Here is a 24,865-nt window from a genome sequence, read left to right as displayed (position 1 = left end):
ACATTTAAAAAAAATTCTTAAACTTTCCATTCCTCGCCATTATATTACTGAAAGTTAAATTTGTGTATTGAACAATTTTATAATTATACCCTGATGATTTAAATTGGTCTGAAGAATATCATTGTGTGATCTGATTAGTCTATAAGCTATGGATAAAACATATATTTTATGACATTTAGTATATTTTATGACATTAAAACTTTATTTAAGTCTCATTTATCTAAAAAGTAAAAATGAAAAAAAAAAAATGTACCCAAAATGAAATGAGCAAAAATGTGAATATATCAATTGTATATATTCACTGTGTATATTTGTACTGAATGAACATCTTGATTCTCTTTGTGGGAAAATCTTAATTATAAAACAGTCTCTGTTTTCATTGCGAATTTAAATATTTGCTTCCATGTTTATACTCTCAGTTGGCATTGTTTAAACCATTATATGGTTGTAGTATTTTAAAAAATAGCCAATTGCGTTTTTGCATATCCATCAAAAGATCAATCACCTCGAGTACGAGAATGCGAAGTCAGAAGATAAATGATCGTTTCCTTGATTACCATGGAGTCATATTTAATGATGATCAAAGATCCTGCTCTTATGAAGGATCATAACAGCAATTGATGCGAAGAATCATTACACCAGATGCCCGGTAATAGACCGTATTTAGCAGCTGGCCATTCATGTTTGAGTGGATGTTTGTGAAAGGTATAGGTAGGTTTGGGCAAATCCTACATTTATGCAGGTTTTCTAAGACAAAATTTGAAACAGAATATATGCTCACTTTAATGTCTTTTTCATCTATCACTGTGCTTGCCTTTATTGATAGTTTTTTAGATTTTAAGATCAAGATTAAGATATTTCAAGATTTTAAGTTACAAGAAACATGTTTGAAATGATCCCAATTCTGAGAAAAATAAAAATCAGTTAGATTGGTAACAATCATCTCGTAAAATTCGTACATCATAATACTTTTTTGCGTGCGTATATGTACCATTTCACTCTTATAATTTCTGGAATTTATAGAAATGCTTTATTTTGTGTTTTTTACTGCAAAGAAATTGTGTAATTTATTGTAAATATTCCTGCTAATATTCTTGGCTAATGTTTGTAATTTGGATCAGAAAATATATCATTTTAGAAACAATTACAGTTTGATTATTGTAAATTTTGAATTTACCTGTAATTGGCTTCTTTTTTAGGGTAATTAAAAATAAAAGAAGATAGACAAAGTGAAACTATTTTTTAAATTTTATTGGGATATTGTGATTTTTAATTCACTTTTCAAATTTGAAATAAATTAAAGATAAAAATAATTAATTTTAAAATTCAAATTATATAGAAAACATTTACAAATGCATTTCCTGAGTGTCTGCATGTCGTGATTTAGAAAATATCAGTGCTTTAGGATCTTCATATTCGTTACATTGTTCTAAAATCTGTTAAAATACATTCAAGCTAACGACATTTTAATATAAGAATTGACTAAATTAAAAAAATATTCGCTTAATTTCTTATGATAAATTTTTATAATTCATTCAAATACATAAAGAAAAATTTCTAAAGAATAGTTAGAAGAAAAGTTTTTGAGAGCATGTAGAAACAAACGTAATTTTAAAATGTTTCAGATAAAATGTCAAATTAATACCATGGAATCTAAAAACATCAGACGATAACTGGCTTTTATTTCTGTGAGCATACAGAGAATTAAAAGAAAGACAAGTTATTGCGAAACTATCTTAATACTTTAACAATTTTTCCTTTGATAAAACTTAAATATGCTTTTACAGGGCGTTATTTCACAGTACTTTACTGATGAATTCTCCGGTGTCTTAATTTTTTTATCGGTTCAGATAAAGTAAATGTCTCTGGTGAGCTGTGCAATTCAAAACTACTCTAGAGGGAGTGTTAACACAGAGGATATATTTTTCCCCTCTTAAAAGAGCTGGAATAAGCTCGTATTTTAAACTATTTTTAGTTTTATACCTATTGGGAAATACCAAGTAATTATCAAATGCGTTTTGCTCTTAATAAGTAGATTTTGAATCGAGTGAGGTCGAAAAAGGAAGAAAAAAAAATTTCCACGGATTAGTTGTTACTTGTGAATTATTGTAAGGAAAAAAAAGTTTTTATCTCCTTCCATAAGTATTCTTCCGAGATTGTTTTTTTTTTTTTTTTTTTTTGCGCAATAATAATAGCTTGTAAATTATTAAATCGACTCAACTGATATTCTTTTTATTTATTTTTGCTTATCTTGCCAGTCAATTCTTTTTACTTTACATGTTTTCATGAAATGGAAAATAATGATGTAGAAATATTTGCCCACAAAATTCCATATTTGAAATATTCTATGATTTCCTGCTTTGTTTTCCTAGTTCTGTTCCTAGAAATATAAATTTTGTGTTTCTGTAGTTTCGAGTAATATTTAAGAAAAGGAAAAATTTCAATTTTCAGACTTTGCTAAAAGGAATTTTTGGAGAAAAGCTTTCGATAGTTACATTGTTTAAATTTAAAACCCAAGAAATAATTAAAAAATTTCAAAAGCGTATTTTCAGAATATAGCTAAAAACCAAAAAGAAAAAAAAAAGTAAGAATAGGAAATGGTAAATATCTTCAAATTGGAAATATTAGAAATTTCGTTCACTTCGAGAGTCAATTTGTTTGAGTGGAAACCATTTGGAAATAATCAATTTTCTTAAGCGTTCCATTTTTAAAACTTCTTTTTTTAAATAATTCTATTTACTGTTTGAAACTTCTTATTAAAGATATCTTTCCTTTTACGACTTTCAATTGCTGTTAGAAATATTTTAGGTTTTCATGTAAAAGTGGTGTATGCTATTTGTATTAGAGTTTCATTTGTTGAATTGTAATAGGTAAGCATGAAGCGATATTATTTTTATTCATATTTATTCTAAATATGAGTAACAGATGTTATAGGTAATATTATGAAGTATTTTTTAAAAAATTAAGATATGGCTTTAAAATTTGTTTTTTTATTTACATCAAGTCCTCCCCTCAACTCCTGGAGTATCATGAATATGCGAAGAATTCCCCAGAGAAGTAAGAGGGTTCTCGCTTCTCCTGAAAATATAGTAATGCTGTGAAATTTAGTCCCTTCCGATGAAGGATTAGGCCTCCTGCTGGTTGGGGGTTGTGTTCGGTGATGAACTTCACTTTTTACCCCAGAACTTCATTTTTAGATAATGTAAAGACACATTCCACCCGGAACACGTCCAGAAGCCTAAGTTTCCAGGTGGCACATTCTGCAGATGCTAAAGCAGGGTGGGAGTAATTTTTTTATGACATTTACGTCTAGTTCCTAAGCTACAGGAAGTTTGAGATGAATTGCCATTCAGAGGCAAAGACATGATCTCAGACAGGTATTCCCCTCTTGGAACTTCAGTATTATACCAACATCAACATGAATCTGTAAGTTACAGTGACACACATTTATGATTCAGCGTTTTATTTAAAAACACAAATAAAATTATGCATCCAGAAAGGCATTTTTCTGTTCGTTCGAAATCTGACAGTGACTACAGTATTCAGAATTTAAAAAATCTGACAATGACTATATTTAACTAATATTCAAAATTTAAAGAGAGGGGGCAATAGGAGAGGTGTAGGATCTCTTCTTACCATTTTTAGCAATCATAATAAGATTTCATGTTGAAAAGGTGACAGATTATGACTACTGCTAAAAGAAGAGGTAATTTTTCCAAATTAATATATGTGTTATATCTTCTTGATTACCTATTATTCTGCGATAAAATAAATTTAGTTATTTTCTATCCATAATTTAAGTTTTGAAACTGAAACATATGCTTTCTGCAATTTGCTTCATTCAATTCATTAGACGCAGACATTTCCTAATAAGGAAATTTATTTTATGATGATCTTGTATATTTCTGAAAATAGTATGTTGTGAGCAATTTTTGCTTTTTATTGCTCACACACAATTTTTGAAATTAAAACATACCCTACCAGTACTATCTTGCATATATTTTTGTACACGGTAAAAAAAACAATTTCAGTTTTTCTTTATGTTTGTAAAAGAAAAGCCAGTTAGAAATACCAATAAATTTATTACGTATCAAAATCAAATAAACTCACATACAATTCACTATATCATGGCGATCTAAACAAACAACAATTGTTTACAATTCCGTTCAACATCCATTGTAATTTTGGTTTATTTTTCACACATAGACTTGTTTGCTCATGTCGAAGAAGCAGCATAGCTCGTGAATGGTCCCAAGCTCTGACCTTCGACTGGTTGTCACCGACTTTTACAAGTCGCTCGCCGCTCAGTGTCGCAGGTGCCAGAACCGTCGACCAGGTGCAGCTTCAATTTCCGCATGTTTTCATGGAGCAGCTGGTTGTCTGGATCCAACATGTAAGCCTCGTGATAATGGCGGAGAGCTTGGTGGCATTCACCCTACAGATATAAGGTAACTTTTATGTGTAAACGCCATAACAATTATGTCTTTAAAAATAGAATTGAGTAATTCCATTACCCATTATATATATCATACAACAGATATGTTTTAATAAATTAATACGTAAAATTTTAATTCGCAAGTTTTTAGTTTTAATGCATACATTGAATACATATTTATATAAACAAGTAATGCAATTATTTCCGTAATTGCCTATTCAAAGAGACAAAATGAATACAACAAAATTTAAATATAATCATATATATTTTATCTGAACAAGTCCCATAAATTTAAATTAAAGCATTGCTTTTTAAGGTTGGAAATTCGATTTTTGTCAAAAATATCAAATACTTCCTTTATTCAATATTGTCGCGTTAACTGACTATAAGTGAAATTGATTTTTACTAAACAAAAAACAATTTCTATTATTTACTTCTTATTTTTTGCTTTTTCTGGTGGATTCTTTGCACTCGGATGTCTCCTCTAGGACACCATTCAATATGGTGCAGCCTTTTTGACATTTTGTTTATTTTTTAAAAATTTTGAACAAATATGCTTCCGTTGAAAACTGTCTTTTCTTGAAGATCATTTTACAGGTCCTATTTATTTTAAATTCTTTCTTATCGTTATAATTTGAACCTGACTTTTTGGTCACATGTATTTCCTAGGATGAGTTTTAATTGTTGAGGTGTCATTAGTTAAGAAACTTTTCTAAAAGATGATTTCTATAATATATTCCTGATTGACCAGTGAGATTCGAGCTGAATTTGGCGTAAGTCAAGTTCATGCATATCTCTAAGGAAGAGATTAGATTTTTTTTTCTAATTTTCTAACTCTATCGAGACGACAAAAATCAGGCAACAACTTTGAAGGCCGAAAAGTCCGATGTTGAAGACTTCCAGCAGGAGAAATACAGCGAGTCCCTCACTAATACACACTGGTAGACATAGTTGGTTCCTACGCTAAAGAGACAGCCTGATTGTAGCTGAGACAAAAGACTTGTTGAGAACCCTGATGACAGAAGAACCGTCTGCCTGTCTGTCGGCGCGTGTCTTGTTAGTCCCACATCACATTTGAAGACCGCCTTCCAAAGCTGATACTCCTACCCTAATGAGATACGAAAGCACTATCAGAATGATCGATTGCCTTGAAAGTCTTTTCGACTGCAGAAGTTGAAGACGCCAAAATTTGGCGACACTCAGGGTATGTTTTGAATCTTCGTCTTGCGACGACTGAAGATACTGGTGTTTCTTTGATAAATTGTCAACATAGTGACTCTCTGCTATGTATATGTCTACCATATTTTTGTTCAAGTTTCGTTCAATGACTGCAGTGTTTTCTGTGGCTTTTAAACTACAAAATAAGCAGGGTTTTCATTTAAAAATATATTACAATAGTTTTAATGCTTCATAATATGTAAAAATGTAAATTCATGCTATTTATTAGTCGAATTTCAGCATTTAAAGATTGGATACGGCTCATTTCTTAGTTCAGGAACTACGTTTCTTAATTTATCAGCACACCTGTGAACAAAACGTTGCATAAACTATTGCATAGGTGTTTTTTTTTAATGCCGCTTCTCTCCCTAATAAAAAAAAGCACAACCCTATTTCTTCCAATTTTCGAGAAAGTTTTAACCTTTGGAAAAAAAAATATATCACTTAATCTATTTTATATAAAAATTAAATTAATTTTTATAATATTTTTCGAAGAGTTGATACTGATATTAGAAGTACCTTAAATGTGCCATTCTGATAGCCGAAAGCAATAGAAATAAGCTGAACACATTTTAAAATCTTTCTTCATCCTGTTTAGACTCTAATCTGTTTTAATCGTGATATTATATTGGTATTCCATGAGAGTTTAAAAATTAAAAATATGATTTATAAACCATAAGAAAATCCCAATTTTTCTTTTACATATACATAACCATTTCTTTTTCCAAATATCTTTTTCAGCAAATTCATAATTTTCTTTTCTCAAATTAAATTAAATTACTTCACCTTACTATTTCATTCCATACTTGAAAGAAGAATTAAATTCTCAAAAGTTAACATAGTTTTCAGACTTTGTTTTATTTAATTGAATCTAATCCGCTCAAGTAAGATACTCGATTTGGGATTAATAAAAGCTCCGCCCTAATTTTCATCTGCATCTGGGAACATTTATGAGGAAAAATATACGATTTCATTGAAATTCCATCGGGTGCTCTTCGAATACACGTCATTTACTACCGAAATAATTCGCTTAGCGTTTGTGCAAACATAGAACTCGCATTCTCCACTCGTCATATACATATTCATTGGCAGGGTCGGTAATGAAGACTTTGTTGAATCGACTATTAATTTCAACAAACCAGTGAATACCAAAGACACATCTGCTTAATCAACATTGCAAACGTAGAAACAAACGAACGTATTGCATATTCCGCTGCATTAGCGGAAAAATTGGGACTTTTTTTTTATTAATCCCAAAAGTTTTAGTTAGTTTTCTTTTGTTTTGGGTTGCTGAAGCTTTATTCTCAACTTTGGACAGAAGCTATTTTGGGGAAATATGCATATAAATTTATTTCTAATTTATTCTGGGAAAAGTAGTTTGGTGAAAGAATCAATGAATCTTCTTTAGTCTTTCTAATATTTTGTTTTTGTAGAAGTTCGCTTATACTGAAAAATAAATTATGGTCGTTATAGAGAGAAATGTCTACAACTAGAATTCTTCTCGTAATTTTCTTGGATATAGACTGAAGATTAAAATCTTCCTACTACTTGAACTATATACTACTTCATACTACTTGAACTTCGTACTTGAACTATATTTTTTGAACAATTATCTTATTATTAAAGACAAAGGCCTTGCAGCTATTTTTTTCATAAATTGTATTTTTAAACAGAATATCCACTAAATTTATATATATATATATATAAAATAGGAGTAGTAAGATACATCAACACATAGTTGTTACAAAATTTTAAATTTGCGACTCATTCATTATACCAGTAGCACAACGGTCCTGTTGAAATTCCGTTTATAATTACGATTAAAAACGAAACCAAGAGTTCACTTTCAAAATTCTCTCAAAGAGGGGAAAATTCACTGAAAATTCAAAAATAAGTGTGATTTTAACCGTATTATATGAATGGAAACGATAAACAGGTTGCTTATTCCCAGTACATTCAATTCTAACTTTTTCTGTGTTAATCTGTTATTTTTTTGTGTAAAAATAAATTGCTTTATTATTTGTAAAAGTAAATGCTTTGTTTTAATGAATGTATATATAAATGTTAATTTCAATGTGATTAATTGGTTATTATTAATAATAATAGCAATTAGGATTAATAATAATCAATTTATCACATACACTGTAGCATATATATTTTATTCTGTTTCTTTGTCGATATATCCTCATAGTATATCGTCACTGTTATATCAAAATGATATTTATCAAATGTTGTAAAATATTTTACTGTGTAAAAACTTCAATAGGTTAGATACACTAGTTCTAAAATTGTTGCATGTTTCTGAATGCAATTTTTTAGAGTGATTCCAGCTATTATATCAAAATTTTGTATGCTTTGCTGTGTGTGGGTTTTTACATACGATGATTTGACGTAACAGTGAAGATATGAAAAACTACGATATATTTACGCATTCCTCTATCTCAAATAGATAATTTATAAAAATTAAAAAGTTTTCCCAACTTCAAAATGATATTAAAGATTTAATACAATATAAGGAAAAAAATAAATTATTTTTTGAACAGAAATATTGAATATTTTCTTTTGATGAAGTTAAAATGCTTAAACCCAAAACCATCATTAATTAATTCTTAAATGGTAGTCATCTATCAAAATGATAATTAATTTTTTTATTATTTCCCTAAGTAACATTTCGACTATTAGGCTTAAATCTTGTGATTTCTTGTTACCATATTTTGAAATAGTTATTCTATGTCACATAATTATGGGGACGCATCTTTCTTTATAATTTTTAATTGTGCATCCGTTCCAATGGATTTCAGAATTGGAATAGTTAATTTCCAATTATCTTGTGAGCTAATAATATTAATTTACTGCAAGGAAACTTCCTACTTTTGTTCAAACAATTAACATTGTCAGAAAATTTAATTTCAATATCTAATTTAGCAAATTTTCTCTTATTTCTCGTGTCTGCATTGCCCCTTAGGGAAAGCTCTTCAAAATAAGAATTCTCGCTTTTCAAGCTTATTTTCACACTGAAGGGATAAACGGAAATAATTCGCAGTCTGAAATTTTAAACTTCGTCTTCTCATGTTCACTGGAATTCCTGACAATTTAATTAGAACTCATTCGGTTAATAGTTTGGCCTTTTATATTGATTTTAAAATTCAAACTAACTCTGTTGAAAGTTAGTGTTTTCTAATTTATGCATTTATACTCGCGTAATATAGTTATTTAGCTTTTAATTGAAGGCTAAACGTAGATGCACATAGCATACCTTTTCAAATGACGAGGAACATTCATTATCAAAGTCTATCCAGAAGTATTGACTCACTTGTTAAGAGAGTAATTTAAAGTGTTTGGTTGTAAATTAAATGCGACTGTTTGATTAAACTCAAAGCAATCCAGCGAACCACTTCATCGAACCTATTAAATGAGACAGTTATTTCTAATTAAGTGTTGAAACATGTACCCGCGGCAGTCCACGGCTGTCAATGAACATGCACATCCTCATTTCATGAGGGATTTCAAAATTTTTCTGTTTCAATGGACTTTCATTAGCTAGACTTTTTTTTTTATTTTAGCAAGATAATTTTTCAATAAAATGGGAATTTATATATATATTTTTTATTTCATAAAATTATTCTTCTATACATTATTTATCATTCATTATTTTATAATAATTGAATTAAACACGCCTTTAGCAGAATTATAATTTATAATTGAATCAGTATAAGGAGCAGTATTAACCAGTAATTCTCATTTCGATATAATCTAGTTTTAAGTTCGGATAGGTACTGCTATTCTATACTCATTAAAATTTGAAACATGCGTAGAAACAAGTTAGGAGGCTAGTGTAATGCTAGTTTTGACCATTGATCAACATTTATCGAACCTATTTATAGAAAACGTGGCGAAATGTGGATTTATGCTGTTATCCTCGCTGAATTAATTGAAGTTTCCAAAACTGTAAAAAAGTATTTTCGAAACTTAGCCATATAAAGGAATGTAATACATTATTTAGGCAAGATAAATTATAGAGAGTGTTGCCGAATTCGACCGACAAATTCAGAGGGATGATAGTAGGCAGCAAGAGGATAAGGAATCACCATACAACATGGGGTTCCAAACGACGTTTAATTGGTGAAAATAGCAAAAATATAAAGAGTCGGAGAAGTGTTGGAAACTGTAAAAAATTAATAAAAAAATAAAAGAAATTCGTAGCTCAAACACTATTTGTTAAGTGAAAGCACATTCTTAAAAGTTTTTAAAACTACTTTTTCGTTTTCAGTAATTTACGACCCCCGAGATCATCAAATCCGCATGTTACCAGCACGGGAAAAAAAAAGCTTTTAAGAATGTGCTTCCACTTAAAAAAAATTCGTAGTTCAAACACTATTTGTTATTTTTTATTAATTTTTTTACAGTTTCCAACAGTATTCCGACTCACTATATTTTTGAGATTTTCACCAATTAAACGTCGTTTGGGACCCCATGTTGTATGATGATTCTTTATCCTCCTGATGTCTACTATCACCCCTCTGAATTTGTCTTTCGGATTCGGCAACACCCTGTATATAAATTTTTTTACGTTTTGCGTAGTTTCGAAAAGAGATATTTTTTTCGGGCTGGGTGGGTCACTGTCTTCAATAGTAATAAAGTTTAAGTGATTAGTTGATAACAGGAAATTGCCATTCAAAAAATGATTTTCTATGTATAGAAAATAACACAACATTTATTGTTTGTTTCGTTGAAAAATACGAATATAAACTGATACATGAAAATAAAGCGTTACATGATTTTTGATGAAGTTTATAATGGCCGTCTTTCTTCCAAAACACCGCTATTAAAATTGTCTTGTAGTTTATCCATTCAGTACATCAGTGGAAACACATGGATGAAATATTAATAAAAATATAAACTTTTAGAAAATTTTCAAAATATAATTTCAAAACGGAGATTTTGACGACGAAAAAGGCTAATACTCTTTTCATATTTTTAAGGATCTATCATTCCATTGAATTGCTGGATGATTGTTTATTCTTGTCACAAGAATAATTAATCCATACATCCCACATGTGGTAATACAAAAGTAAAATGTGAAATACCGAATAACAGTTATTGAATACAGCAGCATTACCCAATTAAATGGATATTGCATGATACAACGAGATAGGTGAATGAATCTGTTTATGAGAAAATTAAAACGATTATATTAGCCAAAGATTAGATCCGCAATTTTGGAAAAAAAATTTAGTGGTACTATGCTTAATAAATCCTACACACACAGAGAAAAATAGTTTAGATTATGGGTTTTCCATAAGGAAAGAGTTGATGTATTGATATATAACTGTCATTTACATTTAAAAAAAGACATTATAGATTATAGCCATACATTTCCAATTGATGGATCTCATGAATTGAAATCTTAATGGTCTTTAAAAAAAAAGAAATTGAACTCATTTTCCAGGAAATACGATACGTCATTTCATAATATTCGACATAAATCTTCTAATAATGACAAAAAGAGAAAAGATACTTTCTACTAGATGATTATCCTTACATAATGTTTCGTTGAAAGGTGAAACTCGAAGCTTGTCTCTCTGTCTAACAATCAGAACTAAGAACTATAAAAAAATTGTTCTTCAAGTTTCTTTAAATCATTACCAAAGTATCGGAATATTTATTTTTTCTCGAATATCTTTCAACTGTAAAAATATTACAAAGCAATGCTTTATTAAATCAGAAGAAAGCAAGTACTACTTAGTGCTGAAATGTTGTTTCGTTTCACAAAACAAAGAAAACGAACGCACTCAAACATAAAAAAATAACAGACTAAAGTTATTAGTTTACTTTAATTTGTTTAGTTTATAAGTGAAACATTTTATTGTAGCTAGATTTCCTGTAATGTAAATTGATTCAACAAGATAAGCGTTTACTTTGTTATAGATCACCCAAATACGAAGTACATTAATTTAAAGTGACTGACAATTGACTTTTGTCTTTCACTTACACAAAGACAAATATACACAAATATTGTTTCGCAAGATATTTTGTGATCTCATTTAACTCCCACACATTGACGAAACTCGTTCAGAATAAAATTGAATCAAGTGATCTTCGGAAAGATAGTCTCCTTCCTTGATTATCATGGCGTTGATGGTTTCTTAACTTGCGAAGAATTTATTACGGTGCTTATAACCGAATTACCGAAAAGCCGCATTCTATCATATTAATTGCGCCGATGAAAGTTATGATTTGGGTGGTAACCTCATAATAATAGAGTAATTGATTTTTATTCGAATTTAATTGGCGCACATCGGGATATTATATAATCCAGGAATAGCAATCAATTCGTTTTGTCTATTCATAATCATTAATCAAAATATTCAAGTTATTAAAAAATAAGCTAAGCGCAATAATTTTATTTCGCTTATAATCATTATTCAAAATTAAAGAAGGTATATTTTCAGATTATAACGCAAAGATATCTGTATATCCAAATCTTAAAAGAAATCGTAATGTATTTAATCATTTTATGTGTAAAGATTACAATTTGTATTAGATTTTTAAAATTTTCTTTCCTAAAATTTAATTTATTACACAAAAATTATATTTCCTTAGTTGGGATTTAACTGCACATAATTTAAACATTTACTTACATGTCATGGATGGCGTCAGATATTTAAAAGCATGTTTCGCATGTTTAGAGCAGTGAATTAAAATTTGGTTTTGATTCATTGCTCCAGTTACAAACAGTCTAGAGATTCTAAGAACAACAACAACAACAAGAAAGTCAAATGCTGAGTTATTCTATTTTTTATTAATTTAATTCGTCAAAAATTTAATGCTTCTATATTCGAAAAAAATTAATTCAATTGATTTATGCCTTAAATGTTAAATATTATCATTAAGTCCCATGTTTACTCGCACAGAAAACTACTAATAAAATGTACTTACCTGTAAATGGTTGATGACTGCTAAATTGACATGGGCATGTGACAATTTAGGATCCAATTGAATAGCCATTCTGTAGCTCTGAAAATATAAGATACAAAATAAATACAGATATGTCAATTTAAATACTGTTCCTTGGAGGACTAAACTCGCATGGATTTATACGTACGAAAAAAAAACAAAAAAACTTGCTGTTCTATTCTTTTTTTTGTTATTTTCATGCTTCTTATACCATTTCCTTCGGGGGTTTTCCAATTCCTTTTAAACGGCACATCGACTGCTGTAGTTATTTTTTAAAATCTAAAATAACTGACAAATATTCTAAGGAAATACATCAGAACAGTTCTTCAGACACGGAATGTTATTTCTTGGTGATTTTCTATTGCGTAAAAATTCAATTTGAAAAAATTCCTTTTATTTTCACAGTACTCTCTCTATTTTATTCTTAAATTTGTACATGTGGTGATACATTGTAGATATTCTATGCCTCTTATGCTATATCCGATATTTTTGATAATACTGATAATCAATCTCCGCCGGGAATAATGCATAATAATATGTGGAAAGAATTTAGTTTTATGAAAATAATCAGACTCAATAAATTAAGATACTCATCTACTACTCTGTTAAAATAACGAAATCATTATCTTCAGGAGCTATTCGATATCAACTCAGCACTTTTCACAATTCACTAGCTCGTATACAAACTTGCTTGTATATTTGACCTTGTAGATAGCTACAAGGTCAAATAATGATGCTTCTACCATAAACTCAAAACAAACCAATCAGGAACTATATTTCAAAATAATTATTGTTCATGCGCTCTTTATTCTAGTCTGATATTCTTTTCTTTAAATGAATAATTTATATATTCAAAGAATTTACTACAAGGATTTCTTTTATAATTGTTGCATTCTAATTATCTCTGTGTCCATGTATAAGATTAAAAATGTCTGTAATAGTGCAACAGTTTTTCAATATGGTTTGGGAAATAAATGTTACTTTTCCACTAGCTATGGCACTAATATTTTATTCGAAACACTACTGTATCTATTTCATTTATTTCACGGTATTAAATGACATATAAGCAGCAAAATTTCTATAATATGGTTTCGAGATTTCTTTATATGAATATAAGCTAGCCAGTTTTAGATAGGATGTGAATACAGAAAAAAAATAAACAAAAATTCTTTCATAGAACAGAATTTTTATAACAGATCATGTATCGCATTTTTGATCCATTACTTTTCACAAATTTATTGGTATCATCCAAAGATATTCCACTGATATTTGCAAACAGGTCTGGCGTCGATCCTAGATACAAATTTGTCTCTGTTTGCACCCATGCTTTGCTAATATGGGAATATATGGCGTAAAAGATTCAAAGATGCTTTGAATCATTTATTTTGAGTTCCGAGTCAATATTTTCCCTGATCACTTTCTGCATGTAAACGTTGAAATATACTGGCGATAGAAGGGCTTCAAAGCGGCACTTTGAGCTGAAGTATAGAATTAGAGTTCTTCGGCACTTTTGTGGAACATTTTTGGAAGGGATAGAGGGTGTTTGTCTTGTCAGAATACCTGGAAAGAACTCCAAAGGAAAAATTTCCGCTCAGATATTTTAAAAACCCTCTAAATAAATCTATCTGCACGGGAAATCTTTTTTGAAATTCGTCTATCTTGTTTCCCAGATTATGCGTCTATGTTTGTAACTCTTTGTAACACTTTGAGACTCACTGAAGTAGATTCGAATATAATTTGAAGTTGAAGTATTTTAAGCTTATGCTTCTATAGACATATGCACGCTTGAATAGCCTTTTATGATATTGAAATTTTTCGATTCGTGAATGATACAGTTATAAAATAATATCTAAAAGTTCATCTTTTTTAAAAATGCTTATAAAATTCGTCATGTGATTTTTGTGACTACAATTTTAGTTCTGTGCACAGTTTGTTTCAATCTGACGGACAAAAGGCGTCCAAAATATGCATTTGGTGTCCTGGTACATGTGTATTATCTGTACCACCAGAGATTAATCGCCCCAAAAAATCGTACTAATAGGCACTTTCGTAGCTATTATTTTTCCAATAGCATGTAATTAATAATATGCAAGTACATTTATTAGAAAATATACTAAAAAGCTTTGTAAAGACCACTCACCCTGGTTATATTTTGGGTTCCGAAAATTCTTTTCTTAAATTGATTTAAAGAATTTTCTACAGTCGACACCTTGCAAAGGTGAGAAGACTTTACGAAATCACATTTGTAAGCAAGACCTCTGAAATTATGGATCCTTATATGAAATGGACTCACACGCACGAATTATGAAGTCACGTGAATATATTTTAACATGTGCTTATCTCGAGCTATTGAATGTAAAAAAACAACAACAAAAAATATTGATAGCATATGGATTTAAAGCATTTAATAAAATTTTCTATTTAAACATGTTTATTGATTTTCATTTTATTCATTTCTGGCCAACGGTACTTTTAACGATAATTTGGCCTTTTTGTTTTCATAAATAATCGATATAATTATTTTTGTTGCCAAATTTAATATACGAGCTGAAAAAGAATTTAAGGCTACGATTTAAATATTTCATTAATAATCCTTTTTGCCAATATATACTTTGCTAGTCCTTACTTATTAATCTCAAAAATATGAAATTACCAAAGTTCACACTATAATTCTTGAAAATTCACTCTTAAACAGCTTAAGGAGTGTGGACTTAAATAATAGTTACGAAATTCTACCTTAATTGTAATGATGCTTAGAGGTATGTAGTTAATGCAAAGCTGCTTGCTTAATTATCTGGTCCAGGATAAGCCTACAGATATTTAACATTAATTAAACATTTTACAAGAATTGAAACTTTGAAGTCATTAAACTTTTCCAAATATGCATAATGAAATTAAATTTACTCTTCCTGTTATCAAACAATGTTGAGAACTTCAAAAGATTGAAATTTCTACCAAAGTTACATTTATTTAAGCATAATCTAAAGAACTTAATTTCGATCTAATACGTTAGATTATGAGTAATAATGAGATTAGAATTCATGTGTTACACATATTCCCATTTGCATTATATATAGAATAGATAGTTTAAGCAATTATGGTGTGACCTTTTTAAAAAGTAATTGAACTTTTAAAAAAATCTTATATTCTTAATTGCATTTCAACTGTTTGAATATATAAATAATATAAAACAAGAATTGAGAATTTGTTTCCAAGCTGACGCATATTGCAGTTTAGTTTGAATTTTGCATTTAAGTACGTTCAAAATGTTTGGCAATGGTAGGAAGTATGTAATCGTTGGTTTTCGAAAAAATAGTCGTTTTATTTTTTTCAAAAAAGCTTCTTCCAAAGAGATAGTGACCAGTGTTTATTCATTTAATATCATGACATAACATTAACTTTTCAGTTTTTAACTATCTGCTTTATGATTTAACTTTCACATTTTTTTATCTTTTTAATTTGCTAATGCATAACCATTATACAATAATCTTAATTATGATTAGAATTTAACTTGTAATTTTTTAAGAATTAAGAAGAATGCCCGAAACTGATGTTTAAAATTTTTGGAGACTGGTAGATATAAAACAGCATTTCTTAAATAATTTGTTATTGCTGATTATCTAATGCAAGATCTTTGCTGGATAAGTTATTAGAATGTTGTTTCATTAAACATTTTTGTATGCGGATTTCTGACAATATTTTCCTGTTAAATTGTGTTGTTTTAATATTATTGATAAGTATGTCATTAATTCAAAATAAAAAAAAACTTATGTGCAAGGTGTTAATGAGAACTTGTAATAAAAAAAAGAATGGAATTTACACTAGTTATTAAATTAATGTTGCAGTATTGAAGCTATGGCTATTTCAGGGATGACTTTGTGTAATGAACTATGATTAAATGTCGAAGGCGAAATCTGGATCGTCCCCTTCAAAATTCCTCATTTTATCAATGAAAAGACTAACAGATACAGGTTAATAAATGCATCAGCTTCACGGATATGGCAGGTTTTTTTTTTCGGATAAGATCTTGAACCTTGATCTGCGGGTATAGAATTGGAAACTTGACCAGCAGGGAGAATAAAGAAGCGTCTAAATAGAGAGGAGAAATTATATTAGAAGGAGAAATAGTACAGTTGTAAAAATCTGTTCCTTGGGTGTACGGTGAAAGAAGTGCTACAAGCTTGATAAAGGATCACGAACGAAATTTTTTCCAGAAGAAGCACGAAAGCACTGATAAAAAACACAGCCAAAGTGTACACAAAAACAGCACACATGAAAGCATCAAATCTTTGATAAAATAGCACCAACATCAGAATAGCTCAAATTCACTCGTGATGCGACAACGATCCAAAGATATGACTGATATTCATATAAGAGCTTCGCCTTTCATAAGATACAAAAATGGTATGGAAATTTCTAGAAGAATTTTCTCATCTCGGCTTTTATTAGAAATAGAACAGAAATTCCTGAAATTTCAAGAACCTTCATTTTTGCAGCCAACGCCGCCAAATTTATCGCAAAGAATATCACCTAGGTTGTGGATCATTGACCTATACCTTTTAGTGCTCATTAGAGATATTTTCAAGTTTTTTCTTTCAGCGATGATACCATCATAACCGGAAAGCAATATTACAGATCCGTAAAATATGTGCCATAAAGCCTAAATTTATAACAAGTCATAGTGGCAGAATAAAGATGTTAATCATCTACGTTAATCTTTTATTAGAGAAAAAATAGATTAAAATAATAAAGATAGGACACGATGCTTTTCGCTGTTATAGAAATACTTTTAATAGATCCTCGTCATGGTGCCTATAGGCTTAGTTGAACCCTACATTAACAAAGATAGAATTTCTTTAACCTATAAAAGAAGCAGAGTATGATACTGATATTCTCCACAGCAAGAGAATTTCAAACCATAATCGGATACCATAATTGTAACGTGGATACCCAGTTTTCCCAATGGAATTATATTCGGAGATGGTAGATGCCAAATCATATTTCCACCACATTCCATCCATGAGATGTTTCCATTGCCCTTTTTTGAAAGTGTTCCCGATTTTGTTTCAGTATAATAATAATCAACACGGTTTCATTTACTCTCCTGATTTGTAAATAAATTGCTACTCTGAATTAATTTCAATCTTACGCTCTGCGACAAACATCTTTCGTTTTGCAAAGTACTGATGTCTGGCTGAATGTATGCTCTGCTAGTCTTCATACAGTGCTGAATTCGAAGTACCTTGTAACATCGGGAAGAAATGGAGCAAAATGATAAACTTACATGAGCTGCATCATCCCATTGTTTCAAATCTTTGAGAATATCCCCATGATCAGCATGTAGCTGTGCGCAAGAAACTTCTGAAGATGAGCAAAGATTCAGGGATTTCAGAATGTGCTCCAAAGCCTGAAAGACAACAAACAAAAAATATTTAATGAAAGTCATTGAAATTTCGGTCTTGCAATCTCAAAATTGTATACGTACGTGCTATGGAAGTAATGCCTAATTTGTCGGAAATTCATTTAAAATATCAACTAATTATATTCGCTTTTAATTGTATTGCATAGAATTATTTCTACTTTGGTTAAACATAGATTTGAAATTATGCTTGAAGTCCTTTGATTGATTTACAGGAATTGTGGTAAGAGTCAACTGTACAAATATGTATAAAAATTCGGAAGTTTATCAAGCGTTTCTTCAGAACAAATAAATATAAAAAGGAAATGAAGCATTTCAGACATCAGAATCTTTAATAGAACTTAAAGAAATCTGTCATCTAATTTCAATGCATATGAAAATTTTAATAGGATTTCCCTTTTTAACGCGCACTTTACTTCATACTCAGTATAAAATAAGATCTTTAAATACGTTTAGAATTTATTTATAATGATATGCTAGAATCAGAAACGAAAAAAAAAAACACATTGGATTAAGAACTATTTGGATAATCAGTTTTTGATTCCACTGTATTCTTTTATTTTTGATGTTAAAATAAATTATATTCTTATTATAATACGGAAAATAACGAATTTCAGTATAAAAGAAATCCTGCAAGATATATGCTAAGCATACAATATCTGATCAAATAGATAACCTCAATTACCTTAACTGAAATCGAAACGTTTCGAAAATAAAAATCCGAGAAATATTTATTTCAGTCACTCTCAAGGCAAAGTCAGGCATAAAAACAGGGGAGGGGGGAAACAAGTGTTCGTGTTTTCTAAGTATAACTCCTTGTTTTTTCTTCACGGATACAAGAGCAATTTTATATATTTTCAACGGCGAATATTTTTACTTACAAAATCCAGAATTGTTGCAATTATTACACTTCTCACCAGCATTCATTCTTTCTTATTTTAAAGAATTTTACGAACATTAGAACAAATTAGTGCGAAACACACATGATTCTAGTTTAGATGCATAGAATACAAATATACTCGCAGAAAAGTGTTACTTGGGCTTTTATAATGGGATAAATTATTTTTATTGCTCAACAGGGTATATTGCAAAATTTGAATACACTTCATTTTCGCATCGGTTATATTAGAGCCATATAAAGAGCTTAGTAATGAACTAATTTGGAGAAGGTAGAGCATACTGTTACTGAATTTCCGCGGTTCGTTTGGATAGTGGGGGTTATATGGTGTGAAGAACGCTCAATCACCAGGCGGCAGTAGAAAATGAAACAACGACGTTTATTTACACGAAGACACACAGGACAGCACAAAGACGACAACTATATACAGCACAGAAGAGTATTATCTTCAGCCGAGACGTGCAGCATACAACAGTATACACAGCACCTCTACTCCGTCGCTGCTCTGCTAGTCTCTGGAAGTCGAGTTCTTCACCGTCGCTTCCGACTACTCTTCGACTCCACTGGTCCACGACTCAATTCACCGTCGGTCCACGACTCGACTCACGTCAGCTGCAGCTCCTTTTATAGGTCTCAGGTGGCGGGGCTAGAAGCCTCTCAACCAATCAGGAACGTTAGAGGCGTAACTCGGTTCCTACTGGACGAATCGGGAAAATTCTCGATGTTTCGGGTATAATCTATTTTGGCGCCAAAATCGCCAAATTCGTCGCCAAGTCGCCAAGCTCTGGGACCTCCCATGGAACCAACTATGCGGGAAAGCCGCATCACAGATTCGTAAAAATACTTTTAGGTCTTTTTAGTGTTCGTTCAGCGTAACGCTTTGAGCATGTACACAAACCACCCCGTCGTAATTTTATGAATAAAGTATCGCTATTACTTTGAAATAATGATGCACCCCCATCAAAATCCAACAAATATGTTGCATTTGAGGTACGTAGAAATATCCCTTCGTTCTTTATATTTTGAATAAAAATTTAGTTGTGATCAAATCAAATTCCCGCTTTTTATCTATGAAAATAATGCATTTTCTGTTTGATAAGGGAGGAAAATTTTGCCATTTCTCTGCTTATACCCAAAATTATTTACGAATAAAATTAATTTCCAATTAAACACTGTGAATCATAATATTTCATTTAATAAAATAAGAATATTTTAATTATTTAAAAATCGCCTAATTTTTGTTTATACCCTAATTTCTTACTTTTGGGAATGATATAGCGGGTACCATAAGTATCTTCGATTCTATTACGAACTTCGAATAATTGCTATATAAACAGTTAATTGCTTAGGGAAAATTTTTGTACTCATAAATTTATGCAAGTATAGGTTTTCTCCAGTTACCACAAGAGTACGAATGATCATAAATCGTTGCAGATAACAACTCTTTAAACTTAAATATTAAGTTTCATGTGTACCAACATAAAGAAATCCACAGAAAAGAGATCCGATGACTATGGAAAAATTCCTAGCAACCTCCACATCCTAACCACCTGTTCATCTAAATTTTGTTTCAGTATTCTCAAAGAAGTAAATTAATCCCAATTAATCTCCACAATTACATACCTTCACGAATTCTTACAATATCAAACGATAATTAATAATTGCCGAGAAGTTGTAATTATGTTGAATGAATGAGGCATTATTTATGAATAATTACATTATAATCTAAAAAACTGTACAATCGAGTGATGAATTATACCTAAAAAATTATTATTGCTAAGTATTTATTCAAAAGTCATTGTTATACAAAAGTTTGAATGCAGAAAATATTTAAATGAGGAATTACCTGTAAAAATTATTGTAATGTAATTCTTCAAGAGTCTCCCGAAATTTTCCTACGTGTTCCCTCATATAGGTGTCCCTTCCTCTTGAATAAAATTTGTGAAGTTCAGCAGAGCCTGAATGCCACAAGTGTTTCAGATTTTTATTTTCAGTGTCCCTCGCACATGATTGTTCTGCACAACTGTTTTCCATTGATTGGAACAAAAATTTGATATTGGTTTTGGTACTAAAATTGGACCAAATACCAAATTTCATTTATCTAAGTTTCTGTGTTTTTGAGTTATTAGTTTACAGGTATGAGTGACAGTTTATGAGTTACAGTTTACAGGTATGTAAACTGTAACTCATAAACTCATATGTACTCATATGCACAGTACAGTATATGTAAGGTCTACTAATGGGAAACTCTGAAAATTTGAAACGAATTTACATTTTATGCGCTTAAATTGTGTACCAGATTTTACAGTTCTAACTTTTAGTGCTTTGAAGTTAAAATGCTCACTTGCACTCAAGCAGATAGACACTAACTTCCTTTTAATGGATTAATTCAAAATTTTATAGAAATCTGCGAATTTGGCATAAAAATAAAATATGAAATTTTATCCGTAAAGCGCAAAGCGTTTTTGAGAGATGCGTTTTGCAGACATAATTCCAAAAACATGTTTTTCCTCTCGTGCAATTCTGAAACGTGGGGATTAGACAAAATCTCGCTTTCAAATATTTCGAGGATAACAATACTTTCTCTAAGTATATTTCGTATACAAGAAAGAAAGAAAATTGTATATATAAAGTATAATAGAATGAGGATTAGCAGAACATTGTTAGGCAGAAGATGCCATTGCAAAGAATGCATTGGATGTTAAAAATGGTAGGATTACCAATAACCAAAAATATTTTTCATCGGTATTTATAAATTAGAATTATGGAACTTTGTTGTATGCTATTAATTTCTTAGTAATGGGTTTATTCATTGTATGTTCACATTTTTCGAAATGTATTGCATTTAAAAGGAATATATTTTGAAAGTATTAAAAGTGAAAAAAAAAAAAAAAAAGAATTTCTAAAGTATTCGTGAAATAACATATTCTGACATTTGAAAGATGAATTACGACCGAATAAAAAACGATGATTTAAATATGTATTTCAAATACAGCTGTTAAATGGCGGAATATTTTCTTTTCCATACATGAATAATACATATCATAATCTTATTACCATCGTAAAAGGTTGCAGGTAAACAAATAAATAAGTTGCTAGATGAAAAGTCAGATTACCTTCTGCGCTATGAAACATAAATTTCAAATTACGGTGAATGTTCCTTGTAGACTGAGGTATAAAAAATGATCAAACTTGAACAGATAATCTCTTTTAAAGGTTTCCTAAGTCCCAGGGGAATTTATATAGATTGTTTTTATCTGCTTAAGTACTCGGTACATTCCTTCCTGGATTTATTTCATTTTGGTATTAAAGATAGAAAAATTTAAATTTGCATTCTATTTAAGATCTAATCTCTACTCCCCCCCCTTCAGAATTGTGTTTACGCACGCATGCAAAACTATGAAATGGGGAAGAAGAAAATTTGGAAAACATCGGGTTAAATAAGTATTGAGATTGGAAATTAAAATATTTCAAAGCAATTGTACCGAAAAAGAAAATGTTTAGGCATATTGTAAAAGGTAAATTATTTACAAATGAATAAATAAGACCTTGTTTTCGTGCTTTTAAGCAGATTGAATTTCGATAGAAATTTTTGACTCTTTTAGGAGTAAATAAAAGGATTGTTCGTTGTTTAATATATTTATATTTATTATTAAATCGATTAGCTAATAGTGGACTTCATTTTCCGTTTAATTCATTTTGCAATGCATGAACAATTTTGAAAGAGACCAATATTTGTGATATTTACTGATATCAAGGGAATACAGATGAGATAGGATTGCGACAGCTTATATATTAGGTCTGTTGGGAGCTGAGTTCCAATGATTCACATAATTATTGCAAAGTGACATGGATAAATGACATATTGTATTTCGAAAGTTTAACCTTTACCTTTCGGAGTATATGGATAGTATACAATTAAAAAATTATCAATCTTCATACAGACTTATACAATTTTTGTTACATTTAAGGCATTATGATTTATATATTTTCCATTAGAACTAATCTGTCTGTACTCTAATCAGCCTATAAATAGTTTCTTCGTTGGCCTTTTTTACTGTGTACAAAATAATAAATGACGCATTCTTGAATAAAATTAAACCCCTTGTTTTAGAGTTTTTGTTGGAAGAGTTAAGCCTGAATAAATTATGCCGGCTTCCTGGCCTAGGGTAGCGCGTCATCCCCGTGATCTGGTCATCCCAGGTTCGAGTCCTGGTTCGGGCATGTACCCCTATGTTCTATCTATGAGGTGTGTGAAAGGACCTCCCTGTAAAAAAGGGTTGTGCAAGCGAATGTGTGCGTGTCATCTTCATATGAGCTAGAAGTCAGACTTCTGCTCTCGGGTGATCAGGAGCCTTCACCCTCAGAAGCCACTGCACAAACTCGGCTTAAACCGCTGACGTCGTCAGCGGGCTTGTTTATGACAAGTGCCATAAGTAACGACAACAGCATCAATAAATTATGATTACAATAGAATAGACATTATCATACAGCTGCAAGTTTCATTTGTAAACGAATTACTCGATTATTCCGAGAAATATTTTAGGAGGATACGATATATATGACACACCTCACTGAAATATTAGAATTAGTAACGGACTCATAGCCGATGATAGGATTTGCCTCCTTAGGGTGAGTTTTGTCCATGCGTCCCTCGTAATGCAAACTATTCTGCTCATATCCTAGTATTCGTATGTTTATTTTTAACAACCAGTATTTTATGTACCGGACCGTCATAGTGCTAGTTTGGGTGAATACTCATAAATTTATCACCCCTGGTTTTCTTCATAAAATTCCTATTCCGGAAATAACGCAGGCATTAGAAGTTCCTGCCTGTAAAAGAAAATATTTATTACCATTGATTAATTTGCAACTTTAGGTCGTTTGAAGGTTTACGAAAAAATATCAAGATTTATAAAAAACGAATTTCTTGCAGCAAATATATGTAGGAACAAATCAGATTTTGCCAATCTAAAATGTCATGCATTTTTTTATCATTTCAAAGGAAAGCCTTAAAGATTTTTCAATCTAAAATAATTTAAATACATCTAGATACCGCATTCAGAATTAGGATTTCAGTTATTAAAGCAAATGTATATTGTTAGACATTTATTCTCGTTTTTCTTTTGGATTATGCATTTATTTCGGTTCTTAATAAAAAAAAGAGCTGATCATTGAATACGAAGTTGTTCGAGCCTGCTTCCTAGCGATGCCGAAGTTAAGTCACCAGTAATTAGCTCGATTCTGACGAATAAATAAATGTGCCGAATGATTATAATTAAGTTATCCAATTAGCAGATGTAGTTAGTATCGAGAAAAGAAGCAATCATTTCCGAGGAGATATTCCGGCTTTCGGTTTGTAAGTTGATTTGTTCTATTTTCATGTTTAGATCTGGATTATTGATCCACTTCGATTTCTCTGCTTTCATATTTAGGTCATTTTATTTAGATCATTGTAGTTTCTCCATGTGTATTGCTTAGCTATTCATAATTCATGCTGTTTATATATCTTTTTAAATCTGATAATTACAGCAAGCCTAGAGGAAAGAGCACAAATATATACCATTATTGCACCATTTTCGACTTCGATGTTTAGTGCAGCGAATAAATAATCACCTATATGGCCTGGTCACTTAAGATCCACTGGTAATCGAAACGATTATTTATATGAAAGCTGTTTTTTTTCCCAAGCCCCGATGGATCATATAAAAGAGATAAGAGGAGCTAATATATAATTATAACTAACAAATTACGCTCAATCATAGTAACTTTCTAAAATAATTTCTGTGAAGATTCGCTGTTTTCAACTTTGATGTTTGGTGCCACGAATAAACAATTACCTTTGAGGCCTGATCAATAAAGATCATGATGATTGATGTTTTTACTCAGCTTCGATGAATCGTAAAAAACAGACAAAATTAGAGCATAAAATGAATGT

At 30.4% G+C, this 24,865-nt stretch overlaps 1 protein-coding gene across 1 annotated transcript in view; it reads right to left on the bottom strand.

Moving 5' to 3' along the window:
• Positions 1 to 4,062: 4,062 nt before the first annotated feature.
• Positions 4,063 to 24,865, bottom strand: part of LOC129960652 (protein O-mannosyl-transferase TMTC1-like) — a 295,526-nt gene continuing 274,723 nt past the window's right edge. Inside the window, exons 16-18 of the mRNA XM_056074201.1 lie at positions 17,895 to 18,017; positions 12,593 to 12,670; positions 4,063 to 4,435 (exon numbers count right to left, since the gene is read on the bottom strand). Coding sequence (XP_055930176.1) covers positions 4,277 to 4,435; positions 12,593 to 12,670; positions 17,895 to 18,017 — 360 coding nt within the window. The 3' untranslated portion in view covers positions 4,063 to 4,276. The remainder of the gene's footprint in view (positions 4,436 to 12,592; positions 12,671 to 17,894; positions 18,018 to 24,865) is intronic.

The sequence above is a fragment of the Argiope bruennichi genome, chromosome X2 (assembly GCF_947563725.1).
Source record: "Argiope bruennichi chromosome X2, qqArgBrue1.1, whole genome shotgun sequence".
NCBI lineage: Eukaryota > Metazoa > Arthropoda > Arachnida > Araneae > Araneidae > Argiope > Argiope bruennichi.
This window is presented reverse-complemented; position numbering and strand designations above follow the sequence as displayed.